Source organism: Phoenix dactylifera, chromosome 1 (assembly GCF_051530095.1).
Source record: "Phoenix dactylifera cultivar Ajwa chromosome 1, Ajwa_hap1_PhDact_Kaust_v1.1, whole genome shotgun sequence".
NCBI lineage: Eukaryota > Viridiplantae > Streptophyta > Magnoliopsida > Arecales > Arecaceae > Phoenix > Phoenix dactylifera.
In genome coordinates, this window is record NC_143190.1 from 64,916,561 (window position 1) to 64,930,932 (window position 14,372).

A 14,372-nucleotide genomic window follows, 5' to 3' on the forward strand; every position below is an offset into this window, starting at 1 on the left:
ATAATGCTTAAACTATAAGTTCGCAACAAATGGTATCAAAGCTATGTGTGACAATTTTTATTAGCCGTATGAGTTTCTTACCAAGGATACCAAAATCAAAAAGGTTCCCATAGGATCCAGATCTAGAGAGCCACTGGATTAAAAGGAAATATTATCATATTTTCATTTTGACTAATAATAAAAAGTGCTATGTTTTTCTTCTAACACTTAAGTTTTTGGACTGTAAGTTTGTGACAAATATAACCTACTTAAATCATGGGGCTTCAATAGTTGCAGGAATGAATTGATGATATTTTGGTACGGATGGGTTGGTGCGAGCATGAGATTTTATTGATAGTATATACGTTATTTTCACTTCAAAAACTTTTGCAGAGCTGGTTGCTGCCCTCTATTTGTTCCCACGGCCAACAACGCTGCATGGCGTTATTTTTTAAACTTATGTAAGTAAGTGTTTTGTCTCGAGACGGCCGTGGATGGGCGTCGCAGTGCAGCAAATCTAAAAAACCACGCTTTACCAAATATCTCAGCTAATGATGGGGACAAAACACTTACTTACACATTCATTTTATAACTTCTTTCCTTTACATCTATACGTTGCAAGAGCATCACTTTCATGAAAAATTATTAGATGTCCTTCGGCGTGACATACATAATGCATCATGATTGCAGCAAGGACAAATAATTGCGATGTAATGCATTACATGTACAAAGGACATATATTTTTTTTCCTCAATTTTTGTCAGATCATACAAGTGGAGGCCAAGCTAATGTCCCCCCCAAGAAGAAATAACAGGTTAAAAAAGAGAGGAAAAGGAAAGGGCATGATGCATTGCATAATTGATACATTTTTGTTATTTTATGTAAGAAAGAGCAACAGAATGTTTTCCATATCGACAAGGGAACGTCTAGTAGTTGGACGAGGATGGACATTTCACGTTTCAGAAGTTCACTATTTTTTTTATGGAAAGACGTGCAATATTCGAGTATGAAGGAACCAGTAACTGCAGAAGCGAAAAACAGAAGCCTCTGTAAAAAAAGATCCGTGTATATAACTTCCCATGTCTAAAAAAGATAGTACTTCATTAAATTTGAATTCAAATTTAGAGAACATTTCAAGAGACAACCATATAGACCGTCAGGATTGCACCTACAAAAATTATTGAGGAGGTTCCTATACCAAATATATATATGTATATATGTGGAGGAGATTATAAAAAAAATATTTGTGAAAGTTTAGCCTATGGATTCATCTTCTAGAAGGACTAGTATATTTTGCATACTAAAATCGTGCAACCATGGAAAAATTTCTAATATTTTTTTTTGTGCTGAGGCAAATGATTTATATAGTTATAGTACAGATATGTCTAATAAGATTAGAAAACAATAAGTTTCAGAGCGATTTAGGCAATTTTTTTTTTTCCAATGACAGGATGACTTCGGAGTGACTGACCATATATGAAGCCATTCAGTCTGTAGTTCCGTTTGCCTTTCTGAAAATATTTTTGGCCTAAAAAGCCACACCACCACTCGTTATATTTCAAATATTTTGAAGCAAAAAGTAGCCCTCCATCGCTATTAGAGCGCTCCTGAATTCAGCTAATTACATTGGCCGGGTCAAAGATTCGTGCTTTGAAGTAGCCTAATATTCAAAACACGAACCTTTCCCTGGTGGAGCGCTAGATTTTAGTGCACGCTCCAATTTGGCAGATCACATGGAAACGCGCCCACGTATCTTTCTCCAAACTAAACGGCACGCTTGCTGACGTTCGCTTCCACGGGCGCGCTGTCCCGGACCCCCGGACCCACTCGAGGCTTGCTCATGCCATCACATTGCTATCCTTCTAACGCTCTTTTCTTGCAACCTTGGGGAAAATTCAAAAGTTGGAGAGCCTCTTTAACCAAATCTTCTTGACCGATGGAGAGAGATCACAGTCGGATCCTCCCTCTTGCGTCTTTTTCTTTTGGAAAGGTAGATTTCATGCCTCCTCATATACCATTTTTGTCCCTTTCTCCTTTTTTTTTCACATAAAACTCTTCAAACAAGAGTACAATGTCCACCATTGGCCCGAAGTGTTAATGAATTAATGCTGTGTACAAGAATTGCTCTACAAAGAACAGGTCCAGAAGAACATATGATGATTGTAGACTGCAGTTCAAGGGCTTGAACGAAATCCTCACAGGCCATGGAATCTTTTAAATTGTGGAATATGGATTTAAGTCTCAGGTTCATATGTGTGAGAATTGGCCTAAATTGGGCACATGTTAGACAAAAGAAAGCATGCCTAGCCAATTTCTATCTAAAATTCAAATTAAAAAAAAGAAGAAAAGATAAGGCTCAAAACAGAGGACACGTTGTCCCCTCCCTCTCTTATCTCCACGGTGATTTGAAAAACTCGTGGCCGGCTGAACGTCCAAACCTAACAGGCTCGGGCCTGGAAAGTAAGCCCGAAGCCCGGGCTATGCCAAGCTTAGGCTTGGATAATTTTGGTTATGTATGGGGCTAAGCACGGCCTGATCCATCCGATAAACATGTCTATCGGCAAAATATGCACATAATTGGTGTTTTTTTTAAGTAAAGCAATTATATAAGATTGATATGTAGCAATTATGCAAGATTGATACCCTAAGCATTGCAAAATCTCCTAAGATCAGTAGAGCTTTGTGCAAGCCGACATTTGTGCAAATACCTACAATTTCAAGTTCAGATGAGGCGAACCAGATCAGAGATTATGCCAAAATCTGAAGCGTCTGGGTTGGGCGTGGAGTCGGATTTGACTTCAGGTCACTTTGTCAATAGCCATGAGCCAAGCCCAAACTCAAACAAAATACATTGGTTAGGAGCCGGGTTCAATTGTCAAACCCAGCTCAGCCACTTGCATTAGCACAAGTACTTAATAAACTTCAATTTATTATTCAAAATTGTGCGAGTGTTGAAGAAGCACTAGACAGCCATACAAGATGGTAAAAGTCAAATATACATTGCTTTCCGTGTCCTAACAGTTCCTTCCGTGTGACATCACATGAACCAAACCTTGCTACGTCTTCTTCTAGGTATTGAGAGCGCGCTAGCCACTACGTGTAACGACAATTAATCACATCAACTAGTGTGAAACCGTATATCAAGCCAAAGAAAATTCCAGGTCACGTAACGTTGGTTGTTTAAACATATACCAATGTACCAACCATGAGACAACCTCGTGTAGACTCAAGAAAAAAAAAAAAAAAAAACTCTCTATGCAGCGTTCTCTTTCCACAGAAATCATGTAAACAGGTTGTTGAATCTTTTATCTAATATTTTCTTTGCATCGGATCCATTGCTGATGATAACATAAAGTCAAAAAAAAATTCATGATTATCTAATGTTTGCCGATTAAATGTACTAAAACTAATAGAGATGGAGAGAATATTTATTAAGAAATTGTTTAGACCTAAACATATTATTAGCTATGGTCATTCATTGGGTCCTTATTCTTTTTTTTTTTGTGAAAAAATAATGGCCCTTTTTGGTTTTCTGAATTGACAAATGGCCGATTTGGCGCACTATGACGTGTCACACGACGAGTCATGAAATCCAAAGTCCATGATCCCACCCACCCACACGCCGTGACGGCCCAGATCGCGTTCCCTCGCCCTCCATCAAAAGACTGGCTTTTCAGACACGCGTGCTCCCCCGGTTCCGGGTGTATGTTTCGCGCGAAGGAACGATCTATGTTCTTTCCCGAGGTTGGCCGTTGGATCACGATCCGCACATATCTCAAAGAATTACGAATTCTTTCTGCACAGATCACGAAGTGGCTATTTTCCGATCCAACGGTGGATTTTCGCGAAGGAAGGATACAACCCCTGTCCGGGCTCCCCACCTGTCCCATATCACTCTATTACGACGTGTATGACTGTTAGGGCCCCACGTCGCCGGTGCCCAAGTCAAGCTTCTGGAAGCCAACCAGCCGCCCTTCTAGAGGTCGTGGCATGCGACCTGGCCCGCCGCGTGTCCCTCTGCCCCACCCCCACCACTTCCCTCCCCACGAAGTAATCCCCCCCCACCACTGCCCTCTCCATGAAGTAATCCCCTTCCCCCCCCCCCAATTCCCGTTTTATCCCCCATTAATTCGTTCAGGAACCCGTCATCTTCTGCTCACGGTCTGGCTTCCAAAATCCAAAACGCGTTTGTGTCACCTCTCTTGACACATTCACACGCTTTCCTCCCCCCTCCTTCCTTCCAAGAAATTTCCTGCCCATCATCCTTCACCCACTCCCAACTTTATAATACCCCCATCCTCTCCTCTCCCTGCTACAATCCACACCCTATTCCCACCCCTATTCCTAAACCAATCTCGACTGATACACTGAATATTAGTTGATTAGAGGGAATTAGTCGCGGAAGATGGAGGCCAACAACGAGTTCTGGAACTTCAGTGATCAGATCCGGCTCCAGACCACCAACTTATCCAACCTGTCTATCGGGGATAGCATATGGAGCGACTCGTTTGTGAGAAGAATCGACGAGCGCCGAAACTTCGAGAACCCCGTAGGGCCTTCCGATCTCGTCTGGAAGACGGGGTTCGGAAATCAGAAGCTGGCGTTCGGGAATAGCACCAACGAGAGGTACAACAACAGCAATACGGGAAAGAATAGCGGTGGGAATAACGGTGGACTGAAGAATGAGAATTTTGTAAATAATGGTTATAACAACGGTATTAATAACAACGGGGAGATCAAGAATTATTTTAGCAAGGCGATCGGGAAGTCGGTGAATAACGGGTATGGCGGGAGGAAGAATAATGGTAATGACGGAGGGAGTGGGAAGAAGAAGAAGAACAGCAATTACGGGAATAACAACGACAATAACAACAATAACAATGGAGCGGTGGATAAGCGATTCAAGACGCTGCCGCCGTCGGAGGCCCTGCCGAGGAGTGAAGCGGTCGGGGGTTATATCTTTGTCTGCAACAACGATACCATGGAGGAGAATCTCCGAAGGCAGCTTTTTGGTATGCATGCTTTATTTGATTAATTATCATTATTATCTTTATTTTTCGCATCATTTTTTAAAGGGAAGTTCGAATTTTGTTCTTTGATCGCAATTTAATTATCGTTATTAATATTAATCGAAGAAAGTTCAAATTTTTAGGAGTACATGCTCGATTACTTAGATTCAACCCATTTAATTTCCTTTGTAGCAAAAGAAATCACTTGGTATCCTACCCACAAATTTGCACTATCTTTGAGGTATTTTGTAACTCTGTTTTTCAGATTTAATGGTGGGAGGTCAAACTTGTCAACCAAAAGAATTGAATTTTTAGTAGTTATTGAGCTTTGACATCTTTCCTTGTTAAAACTTCCCTAAATATTGGTTCAATTCAGATAGAAATTGGCAACCATTTTTTCTTATTTTTTTTGTTGGTTTTGGTTGGTAACAGGCCTGCCGCCAAGGTACAGAGACTCGGTTCGGGCGATCACACCAGGGCTGCCTCTTTTCCTCTACAACTACTCGACCCATCAGCTCCATGGAATTTTTGAGGTGCTGCATCTGTTCCTCTATCTCATACCATCTTATCCGCTCGACGGAATTGGGTTCTGTTTTCTTATACAAATTTGCCCTGCAACTTCGTCTACAGGCGGCTAGCTTTGGAGGAACCCACATCGATCGAACGGCTTGGGAGGACAAGAAATGCCCTGGGGAATCCCGTTTCCCTTCTCAGGTGTGTATTCCATAACTCGATTCTGCTTCGGGTTTGGGTAGATTGTATCCTGTTGTTCTCTGTCTTGCGTTGTTAATTTGGATAAGTTATACAAACAGTGAGACTCTAGCTTCAGAATGAGTGTTTCCTTTTGAAAAGGCTGTTCATTGATGGGTGTATTCATCTAGATGTGTATTCATTGATGCTAGCTACTATGGGAGTCCCTTCATGGATTTGGATGGACATAAGTTTCAGATCAGAAAGATAGTGCATCTTCTCCTGTCCATCCCTCCTTTCCCATCCCCTTTTTCATTATGAAAGGCAAGATTGGACATGATAATATTTTCTTAATGGTTTGATCATGGAGTTTGATTCAACTTCCTCTGTTTTCTTTATTCACATTAAATGTTAATCATTTTATCTATGTTGGTACATGACTCCACTTCCTTATTTTATCTATGCTGGTACTACTTTATTCATGGATGAAGAATACTGGTGCTAGTTGTTGAGGTGGTTTGCTTTCTTTATAACAACACATGAAACCTCCAATCCTATCCATTGGGTGGTGAATTCCATCTTATTTTTATATTTCTTTGATGGAGACCTGCACCAACCAAGCTATCACCCTCTCTTTTTCTCAACTCCAGAGAGATTTCTTAATGACTTGTTCAAGGATTAGGTCTGCTTGCTTATGCTGTTCTCATTGTTTTCTCCCCCCTACTTTGATTAGGTGAGGGTGGTGACAAGGAAGGTCTGTGAACCACTGGAAGAGGACGCCTTCCGCCCAATCCTTCATCACTACGATGGCCCCAAGTTTCGTCTGGAGCTCAATATCCCTGAGGTATATGCTTAGAAAAAATATCATTTGACACCTCTCTTATTTCATCTGCTTATTTGTGAGTTGTGACAGAGATATACTATTTTTTTCAGGCTCTGGCCCTCCTTGATATATTTGCGGAAAACAATGCTTGAGATGGAGTTGGCCTCTTCCTGTATAACCACTACTAGTAATTCAGAGCATTCGACAGGCATATCTATATATAAATATATCTGTTCTTCGTACTACTTACTGAATAAGTTTGTCTCTCCTGGGGAGAAATTTTGGTGGGCTATGTGATCCAGGAGATGAAGGGTGGGGTGATGAACCCTGATGTTCGGTACTTAACTCCAGTTTTGTAAAAAGTTTCTCGAGGCAGACTTTTGTCATGTAAATAAGTTATATATGAAAGATTATCTTTTTCATGCAAATAATAGTATTTGATGGCATCTTTTGTTTGATCCGCTATGGAAGCCCTCATCTAATGCAAGTGGGTGTATATATTTTAGGAGTGTGCGAAGCTACTGCTTTTAAAGAACATGTATATATTCATGTTCATGTTGCATTATCTACCAATAGGTGAAGCTGAGCCTTTGTGCTAATCCTTGAACCAAAGCCACTCCTAGCCACTAGCCAGCCAGCAAAGACAAGGATTGTTATAATCTAGGCATATCCTGAAAGCAACCTCCTGTTATGTAAGTTGGAAGCTTTGCATGTTACCTTGAGTTGATCAAAATTGTGTTTAAAATTAACAGGAGCTCTACTTTCGGCCTATCTCTTTTGTCACGATCCAAGAAAAAGGGGTTCAAAACCATGCCCCTCTTTCCAGCCCTAAGGGGTCGGAAGGCTCCATTTCTCTACCAAAATCTGAATTTTTACGCTTTTCTGAAAAAAAGGAGAGAAGAGGATTTGCATGAATATCCTCCTAACTGTCGCATTTTGCATGAATAATCTTTTAAAATTAATATTTGCATCTATACCATCGTAAAACACTTATTTTGCTATTTTTTTTATCCTTATACTCAGCCATTTAGCACCGTTAAAAAATTAAAGATTTCAAATTAAAATGACTAAAATATTCTTAATGGATAGATGTGCCAAAAAAAAAAATTTATAAGACGATCACGATAGAGAACAAAAAAATAATTTTAAACTTTTATTTTATTTTTAATTAAAATAAAAAATAGTTTTTTTATTAACGGTGTTAGAAAAACCGTTATATTGAAAGTATTTGTAAAAAAAAAGTATTTTATGAGGGTACAGAAATATATATAAATTTAATATTTATATAAATTTGAATTTTTGGAAGGATATTCATTCAGAATTTATTTTTTTTTCCTTCTACATCCGCATGGCCCTTTATAGTGTTGGTATTTAGAATTAAACCATAAGGATCCGGGGGTGCTTAGGATTCTTAAAACGGTGCTGCCTCGAGCACAAAATGGGGGTAGAGAGTGACCGGACCAAGTAGTGATGATGATGAGATTCGTGATCAAATTCCACATTGATTTTTTTTTTTACGAGTGCCAGATGCGAGCGATCCAGTCTGCAATGACGTCGAGGAGAAATCTATTATAAATGGCACGGTCTATTCCAACTTCGAAGGGGCAGTGGGCGCTTCTATGAAGAAATCAATGATAAATCTATTCCAGCCGAGACGATTTCTTCCCCCTTTTTTATCGGGAAGGTTTCAACGGCATGATAAATCTTATCTATTTTATTCTTGATATCAATGGTAAGTTGTTTTGGTCCAGGCATGGCTCCACAGACTGGATCCACAGCATTAGTATTTATTTGATACAGACTGGATTTGGGCACGGGTTGGTTATTATTGGGCTTTGGGGCCTTGGACTTGCAGGCTGATTTGTTTGGATATGGACCTAGACTGGACCCATTTTTCTTGGACTTGGCCATGTTACGTTTCGTGGGAGGAAAGGTTGGATGGAAACCCTCTCCCATCCTCCTCTCTTGAGCAACGCCCCACATAGAATAGGAGAGATGAGTGTGTGTAACAATCTAGGACCTCATCTAAAAAGGCCCAATCCAAAATCCTTATCCAAATCCTTTCAAATCTAATCACCAGCACCACGATCGACCTATGGTTAGCTCTAATACGCCCATGCTATAATGTCTCCTAGTCTACATAGGTCAAAAGCCGGTACACTCTGATACCATTTATTAAAATCCAAAATTTCATAAAAAGACTAGTCGTAAGATATTATTTAGGTTTCTTGGCTCTGTATAAGTATCGAAGATCTATTCAGTGCATAACCAATGTGGGACTAAATACACGTCCACATGAATCCTCGATTCGTTGTAGACAAAGAAAAGGTGTGGAGAAAGGAGGAAAAGTAGTATGAGAAGAAGAGAAGAGGGAAGTGTGTTGTCCGCTTATCCTCTGCTCCTCTCTTTGGTCGACCACAACAAGGGCCCATATCTTTTAGAGTTTCAACCTATCATGCTATGTAAAAGCCAGGAACCAAAATCAAAGGAAGAGCGAGAAGAAAAAAGAAAAGTAAAAAAAAAAAGAGGATGAAGCTTGTGATCTCCTCCATTGTTCAAATAGAAGCTCAGTTTTCTGCTCCTAAGACTCTGAAAAGAAGCACATGCAAAGGCATATTGACGGCTTTGCATATTGACAGCTTCTAAAAATCAAAGACGAAATATCCTCAAATAAGAACCATATTAAGATTCCTCAATAGCAAGAAAATTATCAACAGCATGCCATGCATCTTTAAATTGATGCTTGCAAAGACTTGTTGAAAATTGAAAAAAAAAAAAGCTATTAAAAAAAATCTGCCAAAGTTTTGATGAATTATTATGGTACTCTTTGTGTTGATTTGCATCCATGGCTTTGTCCTAATGCAAGGTCCTCACATAATTAAATCCCATTATTTAATTATGAACATAATGTATTAACTAACTTATTTGCGTGGTGTTGATTGTTTGCTTCTATCTGTCAATTGTAGTTGGCTTTCACATGGATGCATTTGATTGGATTAAATTCTACCGTTGGACTTAGCCCTGTACTTGGGTGACCCTTAGGTCTTTGATCCTTTGAAACTATAGTGGTCCAATGTTTTGCCTACATATCATGTCCTTGGAAGGAAGGTTACTTACCATTACGGCTATGCCCATTAGTTGAGCTCTTGGACAATTGTGTCTATTGTGACAATTGGACTGTGAGTCCTCATTCTAAAGCCCTATAGATAAGAGATGTTTATTTTGAGTTGGCTCATCAGCTCACTTAAACATAAACAGTTCAAATATATGAGCTAAGTCTGTCCTCCAAAACCTTCGATTCATACCATGAAGCGTAAAGAAGGAATGTGAAAGTTTTTTTCCACTTGCGGTGGCTTTTGGTCAGACAAATGAATGCATATAGTGAATAACCCCCGCTTGTTTTATCTTGGAAGACATTCGCCAGAACTCATTGCACCATGGAATTAAATTAAAGTCATAAACAAAGTGCATTCTTGCATGTCCCAAGCTGTAATCCATAAAATGTTTTTTTTCTTTTCTTTTGAAACTATTGTGTTTGCTGATTGTTTGAAACTAATTCGATTTGGTTTGTGCGAGGTAATTAATGGAGTCCAATTCACAGGCATCTATTAGCAGTTACATTTGATAGGACTAATATGATACATTTGAGTGCCGTTGACAATATTGAACTAGTACCTCCAGGCATCCATTAGCAATTCCTTCTCTGTTAACCTGGCAGTGCTAACGACACTTGAGAGCTGTATTAGATGTGTATAGGTCCAAAAGTTACTTGAAAGCTCTGCATTTTCTCAGGTTCAATGTCAGGTCCATACTTGCGTTGGCCTCTACGACATTAGGTTAGTGTGCGATAATGGGCCAGCTCTTTCTCAAAAACCTTGTTTGTGGGAACGAAAAAGGCCTTCGCTTTGGTCGGTGCAATTCGAAATGGGGCGCTAACTTTTGGGCAAAAAGGGCAGCAATCAAATACAACTTGTTCGCCAACATTACTCTCACATTTAGAGGTGAAAGAAGATCGGATAATATCGTTTGGATTTGTTTTCATATCCAAAACTATCTAGATATAAATAAAAATTTGAGCATTCGACTAAAATCCGTATACGTATCTATATTCCAAAAAAAAAAAGGATACGTATCTGTTAACATACTATTAACTTGATTTATCATCCATTTAGTAATTTAATCTTTGATTATGTGGTGATAAAGTTTAATTATCTGATTTATATCCATACTTTTGGTATCTGATTTGCATTCGTATATATTAAAACAAATATGAATACGAATTTTTGCATCTAACTAATATCTATATCGGTATTTATATTCATTATATAAAATAAATATGGATATGTTTATACTAGTATCCGATTTGTATTCGATCCGATTACAATCCTAAGGCCATATTGGATTGGTTAGAGATTCTTATAGTACTTATATACTCTTATGTCCATCCATTCAAGTGCTTGACTTTTTAAATAGCATCATCAAATGGTATCAGAGTTCGTAATCAGACCCAATCTCTCTTCCAGTCTCTCAGCCTTCATTCATGCTGAAAACCTTCTACCTCCCCGTATGTTTAAGCGCTAGTTATAAAGCAGGACTACCAGGTGCATTTATCATATTTGGAATTATAACAATCAATGCTTCCTCTCATGTCAATGGAGCCTACTATGTTTTTTTCTCCACGAAATGCATGAGATGACAAAAGCTACGATCAGCTATTTCGATGAACTTTTCAACAAGCTTCCAAAACCCATGGGATTTATGGGCCAAGACAACATTGGGATTACACCTGGCTCGTCTTGACCGAGACTAGATCTGCCCTGAACCAAATTTTAGATCCGGAACGAGGTTGAATAGGGTCGGAGGTTGAGCCTAATCCTTTTCATGCAGATCCAAAATTCTTTATGGTGCACTCTTTGCATCGTAAAATATACTATGCAGCACTCGATAATTATCATCAGTAGAGGATGGCCATCAAATAAGACGGCTTTATATGTCATAAGTGACATATCTTATATGATAACTATCCATTTTCTAATAGCAGCTATTCATGATATTCTACAATACAACCTGCGTACTATAAAAGATGGGCGAGCAAGCAAAGTAATAAACGATACGTGCTATGTTAAGGACATCTCATACCTGAAATTGATCCAAGTGAGTGATGTCTTCAACAAAAGTTGGGGGATCTTGGGAATAGGGATAGCTTTATCCATGGTGAACCAGTAAGGTTTAGTTTTTGCCCCAAGACCAAGTATTATTTTCAGATAAGAAGAAACTCAGCACCTAATATATCGAATATTGAAATCGGTAGAAATAATATTTTCATCCAAATTTTGACTGAGACGAAAATTTTGAATTTAGTATATTGCACGCATGCCATGTCTTTTTTTTAAAAAAAGGAGTTTTGAAAAATATAAGAAAATATAAAACATATAAATAAATCTAACTTATTCTATAAACTTAAGTTTTTGGGACAAGTGGTGATTTCAACATGGTATCAGAGTAGAAGTCCCGAGTTTGAACCCTATCTCCACACTCTTTGATGGAGGACCACTGCAGGAAGAAGAGAGAAGGAAGAGGAAGAAGAAAAGAGGAGGAGAAAGGAGAAGAGGAGGAAAGGAGAAGAGAAGGAAGAAGGAGAAAAGAAGGCTAGGTTTTTTTATTCAATTCTTCAATGCCCTAATTCATGAGAGGGCTGGCCTTTATATAGACTTTACATTAGGTCAAACAATTGACGACATACCAAACTTAGATCTCCAATCAAGTGACTAAGTCAACCGATTGATTACATACCAAAATCGATCCAATCACTCGAGCCAATTACACGATTTAACAGCTAAACCAATTGACTTGACTAAAATAAAAAGTAAATGACCAAATCAACTCAAATACAGAAAATAAAAATTAAAAATACTCAAATTGGTGGCTCAATATCATCCTTAAGCCATATTGAAGTTAATCTCTGGTGTGAACGCGAGCGAGTGGCTCTGATAGTGCGATCATCTGGAGGAATGGCTTTGATGGCGTGCGTTGCAACGTGCGCCACGCAACGACCTTCGACATGATCGGGCATCCGCGGTGCAATGGCCCCAGCAAAGATTACGTGCGGCAAACAGAGAAAAATATTCGGAGGTGGTCCGTCCATAAATCAGATCTCGAGGCTTTGGCAACAGAGGCAAAGCCGTGGCTCTCATACCAAGCAGATAAAGGACCACTGCAGAGAGAAGAGAGAAGGAAGAGGAAGAAGAGAAGAGGAGGAGAAAGGAGAAGAAGAGAAGAGAAGGAAGAAGGAGAAAAGGAGGCTAGGTTTTTTATTCAATTCTTCAATGCCCTAATTTATGAGAGGAGTAGCCTTTATATAGGCCTTACATCGAGTCAATCAATTGAAGACATACCAAACTTGGATCCTCAATCAATTGACCAAGTCAACCGATTGATTACATATCAAAACCGATCCTGTTGGGGGAAAAATGGGCTGCCGTCGGCATGTGACGACGGGTAGATCGGCAGCAACCTCAAAATGCCCGACCAGGCACTCGACTTCAAGGCGCCGGACCTCCGAGACGCCCGACCTCAGGGCTCCCGACCTAGCGCCTGACCTCAAGGCGCCCGACTTCAAGGTGCCCGACCTCAGAGACGCCCGACCAGGCGCTCGACTTCGAGGCGTCCGACCTGGGCACCTGACCTCGGCATTCTTGACCTCGGAAGCCCGACCTTACCATCACCCGCTGCGGTCACATCCTTCTGCAGCTCAACCGGGGACCATGCCTTGCTACCGCTGTCAACAATTAATGCGCATGGCCTCCGCGGATCTTCGGCTCACTCAACAGTTAATACGCATGGCCTCCGCAGATCTCTGGCTCACTCAACAATTAATGCGAATGCTATCCACGGATCTCAGACCTTCCACGGCAACTAGTTGACTCACTCGACTACGTCCGATCACCCACGACGACTCATTGGCTCCATCCTGATCTCCCACGGCAATGCATTAATTCACACGATCGTGCTCAATCATGACGGTAACTCATTTGCCCCGTCATATCATAGGTAATCCTGTACTCCCTATAAAAGGGAAACCTCTCCCTCTTAGAGAGGAGTCCGAACTTTATTAACTTTAGGAGATAATCTCTCTCCCTCTACACAAGAGCCCCCTCTGACTTAAGCATCGGAGGGCCGGTGCCGTAAACCCCGGCCACCGGCTTCTTGCAGGTCCCTTGGAGGTGCAGCCCGCCGGCGTACTGATAGTCAACTTTAAAGACCACGCAATAGCACGTATCTGATAGGATAGTGATTACGGGTATCGATCCACAGGGATTGGGGTATAGTTGTTTTTCTTTTAAAAAAAATAAAATATTTAAAAAGGAAGAGTTGGTGAAGAAAATTAAACTAAGGAATTTTAATAAAGCAAAATGAAATTAAAAAGATATCAGTTTGGGGGAAACCTAGGGCAAGGAATTCACCACTAACATCGGAACAAGGGTTATTTATATTTTAATTTATTCTTGGATTAACATGCAAATTGGCTACAAGCCTAATAAGCATTCGAATAAAATTTCACAGAAGTAATTTAGGCATAATTCATCTTTAGTTTAGCATGAAATGTCTACCCTAATCTAAGGTGGTAGCATATCGCATCTTCCTTAAGCATGAACTATCTTATTTTTACGTCAATGATCATGAAGAGCAGTTGTATAAACTTCATATTTAAAATCACAGAAATTAAATATGAGATGAAATAAAATATTCATTAGAAGCAAAATAAGGTTTATACAACTCCAAGAATAGAAATTAAAAATATAAAAACCCTTGGCCCTTTGTTAGGGCTGCATCCAGCCCTGGAGAAGAGATCAGCCCTGCATGGAGTTGGA

The 14,372-nt window shown here is 39.8% G+C and overlaps 1 protein-coding gene across 1 annotated transcript; it reads left to right on the forward strand.

Annotated features, from left to right (window-relative positions):
- The first annotated feature begins 4,059 nt into the window (after positions 1–4,059).
- Positions 4,060–6,929, forward strand: LOC103719665 (DCD domain-containing protein NRP-B-like). The gene is made up of 5 exons (XM_008809011.5): positions 4,060–4,991; positions 5,421–5,521; positions 5,619–5,702; positions 6,412–6,522; positions 6,612–6,929. Exons 1-5 carry the CDS (start codon positions 4,385–4,387, stop codon positions 6,651–6,653), a joined length of 945 nt encoding a protein of 314 aa, XP_008807233.1. The 5' UTR covers positions 4,060–4,384; the 3' UTR covers positions 6,654–6,929.
- The last annotated feature ends 7,443 nt before the right edge of the window (positions 6,930–14,372 follow it).